Below are 18,328 nucleotides of genomic sequence, written 5' to 3'. Positions count from 1 at the left end.
AAAAAAAATGAAAATACTAAAGTTTGCTCAGATTTAGAGTTAATGGGCCTGATCTCTCACCAATTGTATATTGAAGCAACACTGTTGTCACTTAGTGGAGCTATTACCAGTTGCTCTGATATAAGTAAGAGAAGAATCAGATCCAATATACGAAAAAATCATTTTTATTTTTTCTTTACATGAAGTGAAATGATGACTGGCTCATTAGCCACAACTATTACATTTTTGCTTCTTAGCATTCTTTCAGTTATTTTTTGTCTACACCAGCAGGATGGAATTTACATAGCCTCCAGAACTACTTTGTTTTTTGCAGCCTAAGGATTCTTTGTTTATGAAAGTCAGTTTATGAAAATGATTACATAGATTTGGATGTTGTGAGTCCAGGCTGTCAGATAAAATGAGCTTTCCTGATGATGTATATAATCTAGTCTGCTGCTCTTTTACCTTTACACACTTTAAGGGATAATAATATCTCAGCTCAGAACTGCTTGAGAAGGCAATTATAATCAACAATACATTTGATAATCAATACAACTTTTCTGATTTAGTGCTGTTGGTTATGAACTCTGATCTATCTTGTGTTTGTGTCAAAAACAGCGTATTTAATATAATTATATCTGATACACTCTCCTCTCCTCTACACAAAGTCTATATTATATTTCAAAGTAAATAATAAATGTGAACTTCTCTTGCAAATACAATACCACCACACCATGATTTTCTAGAACTCTAATTAATAATTGTTATACTCTTTTTCTTGTAGCTTCAGTACAAGCTACACATATAAAATCATTTTAATTCTATCTGATTCAGCACAATAGTTATTTTTAAGAAGCTTATTCTTTCTTTGGTGGCCTGAGGCTTATATTATCCAGCATATGGGTGGCATAGTAAATTTTCTTAGAAAACAAATTCCTAAAAGATTAAATTATCCCTTTTCTGCTAGTGTGAATTTTGAGTTCCTTCTACAAAACACTGCAGCGAGGTTGGGTTTTTTATTTACAGGAAATGCAGAAGAAATCGAAGAGCTCAGCTGGAGCCTCTGCTTCCTTCTCCGCTTCACTCCCCCTAACACCAGCTTTTAATTTTCAAAAGCACTGCAATTGCTTGGTGTGGTTTCAAGAGCAGGGGTGCCATTCTCCCTGATGATGACTCTACTGACGTCAATGGCATTCTTATCATGCTTAGTGCGACATCAGAAACCAGCCCTCAGAGGCTACTCTAGAGTGGCTGTGTTTCTGATAATCTGTGGAGTGGAGTACTGTAGTGAACGGGATTATGCTACTACGTAAATATGATAAGATGTGTGTAGGTATACGGAAACAGAGTCATGTCATATTATAATTGTCTAGTATTTTATTTTAAAGCTTACAAACAATAGAACAATTAAAAATTCTGACTCTTGCTTTTCTATTTTTTCCTTTTCATGGTTAATTTTAAATATTAGCCAGTAAACATAGTTACAATTATTTTATTTCCAGCTCCCCACAGCCTAGACTAGTGGCAGAAAAGTCATTTTAGGTTTAAAGGACTATCTAATGTGGACTTGGGCAGCTGAAAATAGGGTTTCATGAAGGCTTTAGTTTTCCTTTTCTTATGTAAAGAGCCCCACCTTTCAGAAATGTCTGCACACGTTTGCAGTAGCATGTCTGTCTTTATGCTGCTAGAGTTGAACTGAGTTCCTTTCGCAGCTCAGTTAATGCTGCTTCTTGTCTGGAGGAGTGAAATGAGGTTAACCTTCCCTTGCAGAAGCTGAGCAAACTGCTGCCTGCCTCTCATGCTGTCCTTTCAGGTGGCAGAATAGGAGACCAGTTCCAGAACTGTAGCCCTGGCCTCCCTTCTCCGGGGTTCTTGCACTGTCAATCTCACTCCTTGTTTTTGTTATGAAATACTGTTTGAAAACTAGACGAGTAACAATGTAGATAATTCAGGCATCTTTCTAAATACACATTAGGCTTAAAGTATCTGTTTTCTCAACTGATACATTTAATTTACAACATTAGCCCTAACTAAGGTCCTGATTCTTTTTCTCACTTACATATTTTACATTGTTATGAGTTCTTTGTTTTCAAAGGGTTACTCCTCATTTAAAACAGTAGATGTGAAAGAAGGATTAGATGCAAGAACCCCATAAAAGCATTTCTTTTTGGCAATACAGGTTGATTTATTTTTTTTAAACCCACTCCTTTTGTAGCACTTAATTTGTATGTGAGCTGCATTAGTACAATTTGATACTGCACGAAACTCAGTTAAAAAATATGTATTTAGAATTAGGCTATGTCTAGGCTGCAAGCCTCTTTTGAAAGAGGCTTTTTCAAAAGATACTTTCAAAAAGCCTCTTTAGAAAAAAAGCATCTAGACTACAACCAATACTTTGAAAAAGCAAACCGCTTTTCGAAAGAGAGCATCCAGGCAGTCTGGATGCTCTCTTTCGAAAAAACACAGTTTGCATTACATTGTGCCTTTTTTCGAAAGAGCACTTTTGAAAAAAGGCATTATTCCTCGTAAAACGAGGTTTTCCATGGTCGGAAAAACTGCCGTGTTCTTTCAATTTACTTTTGAAAGAACGCGGTGGCAATCTAGACATAGGGGAAGTTTTTTCGAAAAAAGGTCACTTAATTAGATCACTTTTTTCGAAAAAACCCTGTAGTCTAGACACCCCCTTAGTGACAGTTAGGATGTCCAGGCCATTTTTATACATAGATGGCTATGATATGGACCTGAAATATCTCACTGTAGAAGGCAGAAAGGACAAAAGACATTCTCAGATTATTATGAAATTAAATCCTTACAAGCTTGATCTGATAGGACAAAACATGGTGAAATATCGGCCACCTGAAGGAGAATATTTATTAGTTAACATAGCTCATTTGCCATTCCAGGTCTCACAAAATTTTGCAGAAACCGTAGATTTAAATTCTTGCAAAGTTCGACATACTAGTAAGTTTTACTCCTTCCAAATGACTTAGCCAGCTGTTGGCTGCCCTGATGAGTTATTAGCACAAACTACCCTAGAATGTCTTTCCTGAAGTGCGCGCGCGCGCACACACACACACACACACACACACACACACACACACACACACACACACTTATTAGAAAATCATTACCATGTTGGATCACTTAGGGTACATCTACACTGCAACATCATTTTGAAATAACTAGATTTATTTCAAAATAATTTAGTCAGTGTCTACACAGCAGGCAGTTATTTCAAAATAATGTCAAAATATTGTCAATCTGGAGGACTTCTTACTCTGACTACTGTAACCTTCAGTGTATGAGGAGTAAGAGAAGTCAGAGAAAGAGTGCTCTATTTCAAAATAAGTGCTGTGTAGATGCTCCCAATTTCGAAATAAGCTACACAATTGACATAGCTCACTTTGTGTAGCTTATTTTGAGTTCAGTCCTGCTGTATAGATGCACCCTTATAGTCTCTAATGCACAAGCTTCTTTTGGAAGTAATAAAGCCCTACATACAGACTCTGAAATCACAGATGTTTACCATTGATTCAGTCCTGGCATAAGCAGGTACAACTCCCCTTCTTTTCAAAGGGAGTGTACCTTTTTACAAACATTTTACTTTGCTCCACAAAATTGGAAGCAGCGCCTTGCAACAATTTGGAGAAAGTGGCTTGCTGATGGTAAATAAACTCACTTGGTGTTTCTGGAGCTCTGAAAGTGTGTCAGCTGCACGCCTGTACCCTGTAATTTTTGCTGATTCTTTTGTGTTAACGTGATGATAGGAACCATGTGTATATTTTAAGTAAAAACAGAACAAGAAAGTGTCCATACCCATTCATGTATCTCTCAGGAATATAACCCATCCTGGAACCCTCTTCTCCCTTTCAGGATATCTGTAACTTCTACTGAAACTAAAGGGATTTATTAAAATTCTTCCTTAAGGCAATTGAGCACATAGAATCCCCAAATCCCTCTTAATCACTCTATGCCCATAGTTTAAGAATGAATAAATATCTCTCTCCCTCCCCCCGCTCCTTTGTGGAATGTTGTCTTAAAGTGGAGAAGAGTATGCGAGAGTGACATAGGAAAGTGTGCCTATGTAGCACTTTAAAGACTAACAAGATGGTTTAATAGGTGATGAGCTTTCGTGGGCCAGACCCACTTCCTCAGATCAAATAGAAATAGGAAGTGGGTCTGGCCCACGAAAGCTCATCACCTATTAAACCATCTTGTTAGTCTTTAAAGTGCTACATAGTCCTGTTTTTTGTTTTTTGTTTCAGCTACACCAGACTAACACGGCTACATTTCTATCACAATAGGAAAGTGTGGACCTTAGCTCTTGTCTGCACCAGAGGCATAGCGAGGGTGTAATGTGTCTGGGGGCAAAGGCAAAATTTGTGTCCCCCCCCTCATTTGTTACTACCTGTGGGACTTTACATACTCCAATCTGTGCTGGGAGGGGAACATGTGAACAGAATTTGGCTTGGATCCTCTGCTGCCCCCGTCCAGCCAAAGTGCAAAATTGGTCACGTGGGAAACAGGAGCTCGTAGCCCGCAAGGCAAGTGGGGCATGGTGGTTTGGGATGACAATGAATCGCACCCACTTGGGTGGCCGAGGCTGGAGAATTGTTTGAGCTGCATGCGGGAGCAGTGTGCAGTGTGCATCTGGTGTGTCTGCACCAAGCCTAGCAGCACGACGGTGGCTCGTGGGAAGTTTGGGACCCAGGGCTTCCGAAGGAGGCTGATGAGGCCAGGCTGCAAAGGGACTGGGACCAAAACTGCTGTGTGGGTCCTGGGTGGCATTGTATTGTGAGCAGCCACTGTGGCACAGCTGGAGTGGGAACTGGTCGCTGTAGAGCGCCGAGCAATGTCCCCGGCTTTGCTTGTGTTCTTAAGCAGAGGGATGGGACATGTAGGGGAGCTCAGGGAGGTGGTTTTGGTGTCAGGAGGCGGGTTCAGGACAGAGGATTGGTGTTTGGAGGGACGAGGGTGGAGTTAAGGAGTCATGCAGGGGGCTGGGTTTGGGGGTGAGGGTGCAGGAGTCAGGGATGGTGGTGTTAGGTGGAGGGCTCATGGCACGGTACTGGAAGGTGGGGGTAGCTTACCAGGGCTGGCCAGTGGTGAGTGTGATGCAGCTCTTGAGGCAGATCCTCATGGGGACAAGGGACTCCAGGAACTGGCCCCGGTTTCCATCTACTCCCCTCCAGCGAGTGGAGAGGCCTAGCTCTTGGGGTCTGCCCAGCCTGCAGCTGCACACCAGTCTCCAGCCAGACTGGGAGAGGACAGAAGTCGGAGTCAGCCCTGAACTCCAGCTGCCACCGCTCCATTCCCCGTTTCAGGGTTGCCATGGGGTTGTTCCGATCTCGCACAGAGGCTGTCAGCATAAAAAGAAGCTGGGTCTCACTGTCTTGCCCAGGCTGCACTTCAGAGGCTATTCACAGGCAACTAAATTGGTGCCCCCCTAGCATGGTGCCCAGGGTCAACTGCCTCCCTCGCTACGCCTCTGGTCTGCACTATACAGCCACCAAATGAAATTAATGGTCATCAGGTTTAAAACAAATAAAAGGAAGTTCTTCTTCACACAGTGCACAGTCAGCCTGTGGAACTCCTTGCCTGAGGAGGTTGTGAAGGCTAGGACTATAACAGGGTTTAAAAGAGAACTAGATAAATTCATGGAGATTAAGTCCATTAATGGTTATTAGCCAAGATGGGTAAGGAATGGTGTCTCTAGCCTCTGTTTGTCGGAGGTCAGAGATGGATGGCAGGAGAGAGATCGTTTGATCATTATCTATTCGGTTCTCTCCCTCTGGGGCACCTGGCATTGGCCACTGTTGGCAGATAGGATACTGGGCTGGATGGACCTTTGGTCTGACTCAGTATGACCATTCTTGTGTTCTTATGTAACAGCGTACACCTGGTTCTCTAAGGCTGTGACTACACTAAACTATTTTTTAAATTTCCATTTGATGTCATCACACTTGCAGCTTCAACAGTGGTGGCAACAGTAGGAGTTCTAATCCATTCCAACCCCCCAGTGCTTCAACTGGTTGTTAAAACACACGTGGCTGCCAGAGCCTTGTCCACTCATATGCTCCCTGGTGTGATTGTTGCCTGATGTATATCTCCACAACTGGTAGCTATGTTGGCTAATTCAGTTAAATAGAATAAATTGTATAGAGAGAGTGGAGCTAGGACACAAGTGTCTTGAATCCCAGTTCAAAGTACTTATTGACTGGCTATTCTTCCTCTCACCTTCTAAATAACTTCAAACAAGCTTGATTGAACATGTGGAGCTACTCACATATCACCCTTTTCTGTATGACTGCATTTTTTGATTAACTGAGCCCAGGAGTGGCCCAAGGTTGGCTGCGGCAGCTAGCACCCCAGGCAGAACGCATGATCGGTGCCCGTGCCTGCAGGGCCGTCAATGGACTGACATCATCGGCGGATGCCCCAGGTGCCCCCGTGACATCATCATCGGGCGCCCCAGGCAGCGGTGCCCTAAGTGGCGGCCGAGTCTGCCTATAGCCACGGACTGCCCTTGACTGAGCCAATTATAAAGGTTGAAGCCTTTTTAGAATCAATCTGCATATCATCTGATGGCAGCTTGCATACCAACAGGACAGGTACCATCAACTGAAATCTGCTGGAAGACAAAAAGTAGAATGGAAAGATGGCGAGTTCTGATTGTACACAGTGTAGGTTTTGTTTTAGATCAGGTTGGGAAAGGTGTCTGCTCATATTGAAAGATTGACATGGGATTTCAAATAACCTAAGCTATCCATTCCACAAAGATGAAGGAAGCAGTGAGAAAGACAGTAAAATGGAGGAATATCAGTTAGGATTATCATAGGTTGGATAGCTTAGTGTACACAGAGGTCTGTTGGAGGTCTGTTGCAGACTAGGGATGTAAATGACTAGTTGACTAGCCAATAAGCAAATGCTTATCAGATAGCCAACAGACCAGTTAACTAGTTGCCCCCCCCTCCCCCCCCCGTTGCCTCTAACTTAAAGAGGCAGCAAGTGTGTGTCTGGGGGGAAAGGACGGGGTGCTTCAAAGTGGCAGCACTGGATGGAACCTGGGATCAGCTGGGGAGTCCACTGCCATTTTGAAATGCCATGGGGAGCACAGGGCCAGCGGGGAATTTAAGCTGGCCCTGTGCTCCTTTCAGCACTTTCACCTTTGAAATGTAGCAACAGCCCTAGGGCTGTTGTTACACTTCAAAGGCAGAGGCGCCCTCATTGACTAATCAAATAGTCGATGCAAATGGCATCGACTATTTGATTAGCACATTAATCTATAGTTAACATCCCTATTTCAGACCAGTTCCAATACACAGGTGTCTAACTGGCATTCTTGTTGGCAATTTCTGGGGAAAAAAGCCAAAGAATAAATGAACAAAATAAACAACCTCTTATTTCTAGAAGTGTCCCCTTTCAAGTTAGGTTGAGACATGAGGGCAGGACAGTTCAGTGAATTTTTCACTTTTGCTGAATCTGTATTTTAATTCCAGGGCTTCCAATCCAGTACCCTTCACCAGCATTAAACCCACTTGAAAATAAAGAAAAGATGAATAATTGTTAATAACTTTATTATTTTTTCCAAATTCAAAGTTCATTTCTACCCAAACCATTTACTAAATCACTGTATATTTAGGAAAGATAAAAACATAGCCTTATGTTTCAAAAACTGTACAAAAGATACCACAAGGGGAAGTTATAACCGGACTTATGACACAGCATATAGGAAAAGCTAGGGATGTAATACTTTAGTCAATTAAACAATTAACCAATAAGAAAAAGCTTATAGGTTAGTGCTATAGACTACACATTTTCTGCCTCCCCTAGCAGTAAATTTTTTAGCACGCTGGCCAGCAGCCCTGCTCAGTCCTGGCTTACGATGGGTCTGGGGCCTACCCATGCTATGGCTCTGCATTTAAAGTATATTAAGAGCCAGGCAGTCAGTCATCCCGGCTCAGTCCTGGCTCATGTTGGGTCCAGGATCTACTCCTGGTGTGGCTCTGCATTTAAAGTGCATTAGGAGCTAGGCAGGCAGGTAGCCCAGCTCTGTTCCAGTTTGTGCTAGGTCTGGGAGCTTAGAATCCACACACACCTGGACAGGGGCTGCTGGCACCCTATGTTGTTGCCTCTGTATCAGAGGCTGCAGCATGGGGTGACAGGCAGTTGGTCCGTGAGGGGAGCTGGGGCTCTTTGGGAGTAGGGCTGGAGAGCACAAGCTGCTGCCCCTGCCCCTAGCTACTACAGAATAGCTGAGTAACAAATAAGAATTCATAAGGTTACTCAACTATTCAATTAACCAATATTTAACATTCCTAGTAGGCAAAAAAGCATTTGTGGAGCTTTTCTAAAAGATGGGAATGACAAATAACGGTTTTCAGAAAACTATTATAAAAACAAAAGTCTTCTATGCATTACAAGTGAGTATCTAGGTTGTTCAGCAATCTAACAGCTGCAGCACTGAGGGTGGGCAAGGGTGTTGCAGTCCACCCTCCAATATTTTGATTGTGCATGCCCCCAACACATTTCACTATCTTCAGACTGCCCAGCAGTCACACTACAAAGAATAGGCTAAGCTAAATTTCTTCATTGTGGCAACCTTTCTGATGAAACAGCAGTCCTAGTGAATTGAACATTTAGAGCCAGGAATTAATTTGGACCTTGTCTACAACAGACTTTTTTCTTAAAATTTCTCACCATGGCTTATATCATCACAGAATCAGAGCATCTCGCAGACATGACTGGACAATGTCTCTGTGAGATGAGTAGTAACAGTATTCCTATTATACAGATCAGAAACTTGGCACAGAAAAATCAGGGTGATTTGTCCAAGGTCACACAAGGAGTCTGCGGCAGAACTGAAAACTTTTAGAGACCCACTCCAGTGCTGTAACCACAGAGCCATCTTCCTTCTCTCTCTCCTTCTCTCCCCTCAGTGAAAAGGGCTAATGCTGCTATTTGGATTTCTCAAATGACTGATTATTTTTGGTTTAAAACATATCACTTACTACTAAGTGCATACTACTCTGAGTAAAATTTTCAAAAGCACCTCAGTCAGACAGAAGTCTTGCCCATATGATCAGTTAGCATGTGCCAAACAATGATGTAAATCTACAGCGCTCTAGTCTGCTCTGCATTAACTAGCAGTCGGGGTCTTGCTACTGTGAACTAAAAGTTCCATACTACATACTAACATACAATGGTTTAAAACAGCAAGTCAAAGTACAATATGCAACTTTTAAGTGCGTCATAGGGTCCACATGGCAATATAGTGTACAAAAAGCTACAGCTTCCGCTCATTAAGGCTTGGTCTATATCTAAATCTTAGGTCAATCATCTACATTGGATACTGATCTGTCTTCCAGTATAATCATATGATCATAGCATCACAGAGTTACAAGAGACCACAAGGGTCATCTAGTTTAAACCCCCGCCAAGATGCAAGATTTGTTGCCTCTAAAATGATATTCTCAAACTTTGCCGTTCTATAGGTTCTGAGCCTTTAGGGTAGCAAGGTATTACTACATGGGTAGTAATAGTAACTGATAACACAGTGTTATCAATTTGTATATGATACCGTTACATGACACCTTTCAGATACAGATTATGACAACAGTGTATTAGGTATAGTGACAAGAGTTGCTGACACAGAGATGTGAACCACCAATCAGCATCTGTGTCACAGAAGACCCATTTAAAAATGCTAAGGCAGGCTCTGCTAAGGAGCCCTTATTAGAGATGGGGCACAGTGTAACTATGTTCCCATTGTGGGAGGAAAACAAAGCTTCAACCAGGAGACAGAATCTACTAGGTCATGCCCTTTATGTGCTAGTTGAATGTTAAGGGCCTGCCAGCCACAAAGCACTCTGTTCTTGGAAATACTGTCTCCCAACACAGTGTTGATGCCATCTACCTTCAGGAAACCCATGTTAATTACCTAATGCCCAATAAGTTCATAATCTCTGAATTGTATAAGCTACCCCTTGCATGAAAGATATGACAAAACTCTATGATCACTTCAGCTTCATGCCATCTATGCTGGAGGCTTAAATAGCCATCACTAATACATCTGGTGGTACAGAATCTGATCAAAGTGAGGCACACCTTGCAAACTTGGCCTCCTGCAGTGAACTTTGCCTTCTTCATGATTCTAAGCAACAGCAACATTTCATTCTGCCCATTGGAACCCGGGATATTCTCTGACTTTAACTGCATCATTTCTACTGGAAAATGAATCAGCTGTGTTCATGGTCCTTGGAAATTTTCTCTAGAGCAGTATTGTATTGTGACTACTAGCTCAAGCCTACACTAGAACCACAGAAAGGCAGAGTTACACAATTAGAGTAAGATCGTTGACTATTATACAGTCTATATCCTGCATAACATCTCAAGCATATTCAAGATTTGCCAAAGCAATATTTAAGGCCATCTCCAAGTCTTTCATGGCTGGCACAGAACTGATATACCAATATCTATATATCATATCTTGGGAGGGGAGAAAATACCAAAGAAACCCACAACAATAGCATTTAAGTTCAAAAAGGGAAACTATACAAAATGAGGAAGCTAATTAAATGAAAATTACAAGGAACAGTCGTAAGAGTGAAACACCTTCAAGCTACATGGAATCTATATAAAAACACCATAATAGAAGCTCCAACCAAATGTGGTATACCAAATTAAATTTAAAAAATACAATAAGAGGATAAAAAATATCACCATGGGTAAACAACAGTGTAAATAAAGTGGTTAGAGGCAAAAAAAAATCCTTTAAAAATTAGAAATGAAACTCTATGGAAAACAGAAAGAGGAAAAATCTGGCAAGTCAAATGTAAAAGTATACTTAAACAGGACAAAAAAACATGAAGAGTAACTAGCAAAAGATGCAAAAACTAACAGCAATTTTTAAAGTACATCAGAAGTAGGAACCCTACCAAATAGTCAGGATGATGGAGACGCTAAAGGACCACTCAAGGAAGCTGAGTGTGGAGAAGGTAAGTGAATTATTTGCACTGGTGTTCACTGCAGAAGATGTGAAGCAGACTTAGGTGTCAATAGATGAGGTTTTGCAGCAAACAGATAAAGTAAACTATAATAAGTCATCAGGGCCAGAGGGTAATCACCCTCAAGTTCTGAAGGAATTCAAATATGAAACTGCAGAACTACCAACTAAATCAGTCTTTGTGCCAGTCAGTCTCTGTGTCTGGAAGCTAGCTAATGTAATGCTGATTTTTTAAAACAGGTTTCTGGCATTTACAGGCTAGTAAGCCTAACTTCAGTACCAGCCAAACTGGTTGAAACTATAGTAAAGAATAGACTTATTAGATACATACATGAACACAATAAGCTAGGGAAAAGTCAACACAGCTTTTGTAAGGGAAATCATGCCTCATCAGTCTATTAGAACTCTTTGAGAGTGTCAACAAGCATGTAGACAAAGGTTAGCCAATGTTATAGTGTACCTGGCCTTTCAGAAAGTTCTTGATAAGCTCCCATGAGAAATACTCTTAAGTAAAGTAAGTAATCATGGAATAACAGGGGAAGCCTTTTCATGAATCAGTGACTGAGTAAAAGTATGAAACAAAGGGTCAGAATAAATGGTCAATTTTCACTGTGGGGAGATATAAATAGCAGTGTCTCCCAATGATCTGTTTTGGAACCTATGGTGTTCAACATATTCATAAATTAAAAGAGGTGAATAGTGAAGTAATAGTTTGCAGGTAATACAAAATTTTTCAAGATAGTTAAGTCTAAAGCTGACTGAAGATTTACAAACAGATCTTACGAAACTGGATGAATGGGCAAGAGAATGGCAGGTGAAATTCAATATTAATATGTGCAAAGTAGTAAACATTGGAAACAATCACTACTAGCAAAATATGGGGTCTAAATTAGCTGTTATCACTCAAGTCAAAAAAGAGAAACATCTGCTCCATGTGCATCAACTGTCAAAAAAAAGATAATAGATTAATTAGGAAAGAGATAATAAGATGGCTAGTATCATAATGCAACTATATAAATCCATGGCTGCCCATACTTTGAACACTTCATGAAGTTTTGGTCATCTCATCTCAAAACAGATATATTGGAACTGGAATAAGTACAGAGAAGGTCAACAAAAATGCCTAAGGTAAGGAACAGCTTCCATATGAGGACAGATTAAAATGACTGGGAGTTATAGATTAGAAAAGAGGCAACTAAGGAAAGATGAGATAGCTATCTATAAAATCACAAGCTATGTGGAAAAATTAACATGGAGGTGTTATTTCCCTTTTCACATAACACAAGCATGAGGGTTACCCAAGGCAATTAGTAGGGAGTAAGTTTAAAGCATATACAAGGAAGTAATTTTTCACACAATGCAAAGTCCACCTGTTGAAGTCATAGCCAGGAAATGTTGTAAAGGCCGAAAGTATAAATGGGTTCAAAAGAGAATTAGATAAGTTCCTGGAGACTAGGCCCATCAAAGGCTATGGTCAAGATGGTCTTGGACGAGATGGTCAAGAATGCAATCCCACGTGGCGACTGCCATAACTTCTGATTGCCAGAAGCTGGGACTGAACAACAGAGGACTGATCATTTTATAATTGACTTTCCCTCTGAAGTATCTAGAACTAGCCACTGTCAGAAGACAGGATCATGGGCTGCTAGATGAACCACTGTTCTGATCTGGAATGGCCATTCTTATGTTCCTGGATGAAGAATGTATAGCTCTCCTGAAACATTATAGAAAAGCCAGTTGATCCAGAAATAGTGAAGCTGTTAGAGAGCCTTAATGTAGTCCAAAGGGCATGCTGGGAACACAGCAACCCAGGAATGGGACTAGCAGGAAAGCATGGACACTCAGAAGGAAGTCTGGTACAGTGCAAAACTTGTCAGATGCATGGTAACAGAAGGTTCTCCAGACAGTGTGGCCATGTACTCGACCAACTTCACAAAAGCAGATAAGTAACATTTTCAAGGTTTTGATAAAAAAGAATGGAGTCAATCAGTGTTCCTTCTAAGCTACACAGATGCACAGCCCCGGCGCTGCCTAATGACCCCCACCCAGGCAGGGGCTCCGGACTTGCACACGGAGCTGCCTGGTGGCAGGAGAGGCACTTCTCTCTCGATGACAGCAGCAGCTCCCTGCTGAGGACAAAGCAGCCAGTCTCTCCCAGTCGGTAGGGATGCGTTCTGTGCACGGGCCGTGAGCCCTTAGCTGGATGGGACTCATTAAGCAGCTGCAGGACTGTGTGGCTGTGCAGCTTAGAGGGTACAAGTTAATATAAGTAATCTCCACAGCTCAATGTAAATGAAAATGTCCAGTGATTCTCTATGGAAAAAGTAGAAAAGGCACCGCAAAGAATTAAAACAGTGTCTTTAACAGTATATTAACAGAAGTACATATCATCTTAGGAAGAAAACCCAACAATGAGGGGAGGAGGGTCTATCTCAATGTCCCACATCATACAGAAAAACAGGTTACAAAAGATATGCTGGAAAGCTAATGCGACAGCTTTACCAAAATCAGGTAAAGAACACTGGTCAGTAGCCAGTTATTACCTAGAATCATTCCTGAGTTATAGGTACAGACTCCTGGAGTGGATGATCCCACAGAGAATTACACCCATGACAGAACTTTTGAGTGAAGATTAGGCAGGTTTCTGACCAAATCAAATCATCCTGTGATCAAGTGTTAGTGCTTATTACATATATTGAAAATGGAAGAAGAAAACTGTAGTTGTCTTTTTTGACTTTACTGACACACTGGCTTGATGTATAAGATGTTAACAGTTCTTCCATGCAGGTAGTCATGGCAACTGAATTGATGCCTGGGGGCAGATATTTCAGGTTGTTCAGGATTGCAAAACCAGCACCTGGAGATTCCAGAAAATAGATTCTGAAAGGCTCAGGCTATGTTTAGACTACAGGCTTTTAGCTCAAGAAGCTTTTTGCGGAAGAGATATTTGCAAAAACTTCTTGCACAAGAGAGAATCCAGACTGCATGGACGCTATCTCGAAAGGAAACTCTGATTGCTATTTACAGAATGGCCACCAGGGCACCAGTGCTTTTTTCGATTGCCTCTTTTTGTGCAAAACCCCCCTGTTCCCCATCCACACACACCTTTTTGCGCAAGAACTCTTGCACAAAAAGGAGGTGTTCCTCATAGAAAGGTGCAATAGTTATTCCTAAAACCCCCTCTGTTCTTTCAATCTTTTTGAGCAAAAACGCACTTGAGGTGCGCAAAAACTCTGTAGTGTAGACATAGCCTCAGTGCTGGCAACTTTATTGCTTTTACATCTCTCTATTCAGAGAAGCACTTAAACGTGCTGAACTCTAGGCATTTACTTACATCTTATTTAAATCAATGGCACCGATGCCTAGAAGTAGAGCGATGATTTCCTAACTAAAGATTTAAATGAGTTAAATCACAGAGGATAACAATAAAAATACTCTATCAATTTCAACTGGACTCTGGGCTTGTTCCTCGGTTCATAAATTAGAATGATCTAGAAAGTGTACAGTGTAAAAGGAATGGAAGATATGGAACAAACCTTGAAGAAGGTTGTGAAAGTTGAATGAGCACCATTAATTGAGGCCTGGCATATGTTAGGGAAATTTTCTTTTGTTACTGTAGCAAAGAGGTATGGTCTGCTACCCTGAGAGGGAGAGACTCACTTCTACTCCCCGGTGGACAGAAATGGCACATTCACCAATCCCATTGGAAGCAGAGGGGTGGGATAGGAAGTAGAACTATAAAAGATTGGACCTCTGATGGGAGGACTGGAGTCAGTGCAGCCACACAGCTGGAAGAAGCTGCCAGTTCAAGGCACTGGTTGCCAGGAGCAGAAGCACTCTCCTTTGGCCACCGCAACTCCTGGGAACAGAGATACCAGGGCATCTACACACTGCTCCTGGAAGGGGCCAACAAGGCACTGTAGCCCTGGGAGTACTGCCCCATTGGCCACAGTTCCCATTAGCCACAGTTTCTCCTTGCTAGCCAATGGGAGCTGCAGGGAGAGATGCTTGCGGGCAGGAGCAGTGTGCCGAGACTCTTGCCCTCTCACCCACTGCTCCATGCACACAGAGTTGCACTGGCAGCTCCTGGCAATGGGCTGATGGCTTGGGGCTGGGCCAGGCAGAGAGCCACACTGTCTGGAGAACCTTCTGTTGCCATGCATCTGACAGGTTTTGCACTCTACCCTGATTGAGGGCTTATCTACTCCTTGCTGCTCAGCCCAGCCACAGGATAGAGCAAAGTGCCTTCTAGATAGTTCCAGGCTGACTGAATTGCTCTGGGAGGAATTCGAAGGAAGGGGACATGGACTCCTGCCCTAACAGAGGAGGAGAGACTCAAGATCATCTTACAGTTACTAACACTTCTTCCACTGAAGCAGTGAGTCACACTAGGACTCTGATTGTAAATGTGCTGCCAGCTGCAGGGATTTTTTTTCCAGCACCACTGGCCAATTCCTTGTGTAGGAAAGACTCCAGAGAGGAATATGGATGTACACAATTGCAGCATATTATGAACTTGTTTCAGAGTATTATGCAGTCCTGTCTACACTACTGGGTAGGCAGGATCAATATTAAAAATATGTTTAGCCTATTGAGGATATATAATATCTGTATCTGCTCCAGGTGAAAGCATGTTATCTCATTTTAGAAAACCCTTTTCATAGTTAATCTTGAGAATACATTCTTAAAATGGGATTAACATACTTTTGCCAGGTATACAAAGACCCAGAAAAGCATATGAAATTCATGGGAGCATAAACCAATATTTAAACTGGGTTCATCTAACACAGAATTTTGTAGTGCAGACAAAGCCCTGAAAGATATGGGGAGTGACACCCTAGCCTCTTCTAGGAGGAACGGAGGATGTTTGTGAGGGTGGGGGGGGGGGGGGGGGGGGCAGAGAAATAAAGCCTTTTTGTGGTTTATTTTGATCTTTCAATTCAACAAAGATGTTATTTCTATTTTTGGGAGAAGCAAGGTCTGAGGCAGGCATGTTTATCTTATTTTGAGTTTATTCTTTGACTATTCCAAGATTCCTTGGGACATAATTTAGAACTTGCTTGTGAACTTTTCCCCCTTCTCCCCATTTATAGGAGGATTCTTGGTTCTAGTACATATTTTGTAATCCAAACTCTACAGGATTGATCTTTACATGGCTCGATGATACTCTAAAGTGATTTTTAAAAATATCAATCACTATTACTAATTGTATTTATTAAATAGGTATAGCATGATAAATTAATAACAACCTACATAGGCAGTTCCTGGAAACCACTGCATTGTATTCACAGACCATATTTTTGTAAAAGAGACTCATATAATTTTAGAGCTTTAAAAGGCTTTAGAATAGAACTAGAAAGTACTAGATAATACCAACTTGATTTTTATCCTATCACAACAACATGCATCCCTTGTAAGAGGGGCAACATTTGTGCTGAGCATTCTATGCCAACCCTGTTTTCCAATGGTCAAGTCTATTTAGTTAATAATATATCAGACTGAAGAATGCACATTATATTTATGTAGGGACATGCTGTGGCTAGCCTTCGCCTAGGTGCTGAAGTTACAAAGAAACTTCATCTTTTTTACCTTAACCCAGTAAAGCTGCTCTCTGTTGCAATCCTGGAGTTTTCTTGAAAACAAGGGCTGCTGCATATAACAACCCCTAGAGAAAATGTCACCCCAAAGATGGTGAGGAGGAGGTGAGATCATGGCCATAGCCCTTCACCCAAAAGAACGAAGTAGAAACTGGTATATTCCCACATACATCAATTAACTCTGAAAGCATAGGAAGGGTAGCCGTGTTAGTCTGAATCTGCAAAAGCGACGAGGGTCTTTGCCCACGAAAGCTTATGCTCCTACACTTCAGTTAGTCTATAAGGTGCCACAGGACTCCTCGTCGCTTCTGAAAGCATATTATCTCTTAATGCCCCAGCAAGAGCAAAGGGGTTCTGCACTACCCCAAGTTCAGGGACAGAAGCTGCAATGGAGTCTATGAATATTTCATTGCTATGGACTAGCTGAGTTGCCTTCTCTGAAACCACACCGTGGGTATCCCCAAAGCAGTAAAGGACTAATAAATACTTTTTAAAAATACTGTATCTACAAATCCTAGACTGATGTAAAATCTCAGATCAGTTAAAGAATACATGTCACATGAAAAATAACATTCCTAGCAACTTGACAAAGTTGACCTGAAATCATTTTACTATAAATGCCTGAGATCAGAGCTCTGGGCTTCCCATGCAAGAATTAATGTCATTACTAAAGTCCCTGGGTTGGGTAAACTGACACCATTATTTAGCTATGTCTTAGTGCACATATAATGCCTTTTGGCTCACATAAAAAACTTACATTTTTTTTTGCATGTAAGTCTAAACTTATATTCTATTAATTGATCTGGGATCTCAAACAAAATTACTTTACTACAAATTTACTGCTATTTTATTGCAATGTGAAAAAAAATCATAGGCTTATTGCCACAGGGTCACATAGAACTGGCATTGCTTTGCTGAATTTATATTGTTATCTTCCCTCAGGGATGGGAGAGCATGTTGCCAGTCAGCTTCACCATGGGACTGGCCCAGGGTGGAGGGTCCTGAGTGGTCCCCCCGGGCTTCGTCCCGGGGCCAGTTCAAGATGGGAGTGGGGCACATGCGGCCCGCCTGCTGGCTTCTCCTGGGGGTGGCCTGGAGTGGAGGAGGCTGTGTGGCACTATGGGCAGCTGTTTCCTGGGGGCAGCCTGGGGTGGCAGAGCTGTGCTACTGGCCACCGGATGCTTCCCACAGGTGGGGTGTAGTCATTCATGAGCATAATTGTCCCCACTATCACACTCCTCCCTTTCCATTTGGTGCAAAACAATCACATTCCATGCAGGCCCCAGTGCTCTGGCACAACCAAATCCTGACCTTGTTTCAAGTTATGATAAGAGGAACCTGCATACCAAATTTGGTGGTCCTAGATCTTACCATTTAGGACGAGTTCTTGAGAAAATGGACTCACAGACAGACTGATGGACACAAGACTGACACACAAATGCACAAACTTTCTAAACTATATAAAAGATTATGGAACCATTTAGAGATCCCATCCAACATTGGGGCCCAATTATGCTGGGCACTATATAGTAGCCCCTGTCATGAACAGCTTGCAGTCTAAATACACACAACAGAAAGAGTGGGAGGAAGGAAGTACTAGTTTAGGGAAGAAGTACTGATAGAGGAAGTGGATAAGCGATTGCACAGTATTACACAGGAAATACTGAAAACCAGATCTCCTGATCCCATCCCAGTGCCTTAATCATAAGACCAGGCTTCCTCTTAGGGTATAATATGTGACACATGA

At 41.9% G+C, this 18,328-nt stretch overlaps 1 protein-coding gene across 9 annotated transcripts in view; it reads right to left on the bottom strand.

The window, feature by feature from the left end:
- The window catches only part of PDE4D (phosphodiesterase 4D), a 1,060,501-nt gene that overhangs the window by 131,717 nt on the left and 910,456 nt on the right, over window positions 1-18,328 (bottom strand). Inside the window, exon 8 of one of the 9 annotated variants that reach the window (XM_075932875.1) lies at window positions 4,215-7,516. The exons of the other annotated variants lie outside the window; for them this stretch is intronic. Within the exon in view, the coding sequence (XP_075788990.1) occupies window positions 7,407-7,516 (110 nt within the window). The 3' untranslated portion in view covers window positions 4,215-7,406. Of the gene's footprint in view, window positions 1-4,214; window positions 7,517-18,328 lie in introns of those variants that run through there. 9 annotated transcript variants of the gene reach the window in all.

Source organism: Pelodiscus sinensis, chromosome 6 (genome assembly GCF_049634645.1).
Source record: "Pelodiscus sinensis isolate JC-2024 chromosome 6, ASM4963464v1, whole genome shotgun sequence".
Lineage (NCBI taxonomy): Eukaryota > Metazoa > Chordata > Testudines > Trionychidae > Pelodiscus > Pelodiscus sinensis.
Note: the sequence above shows the minus strand (reverse complement) of the source record. Positions and strands in the feature narration are given on the sequence as shown.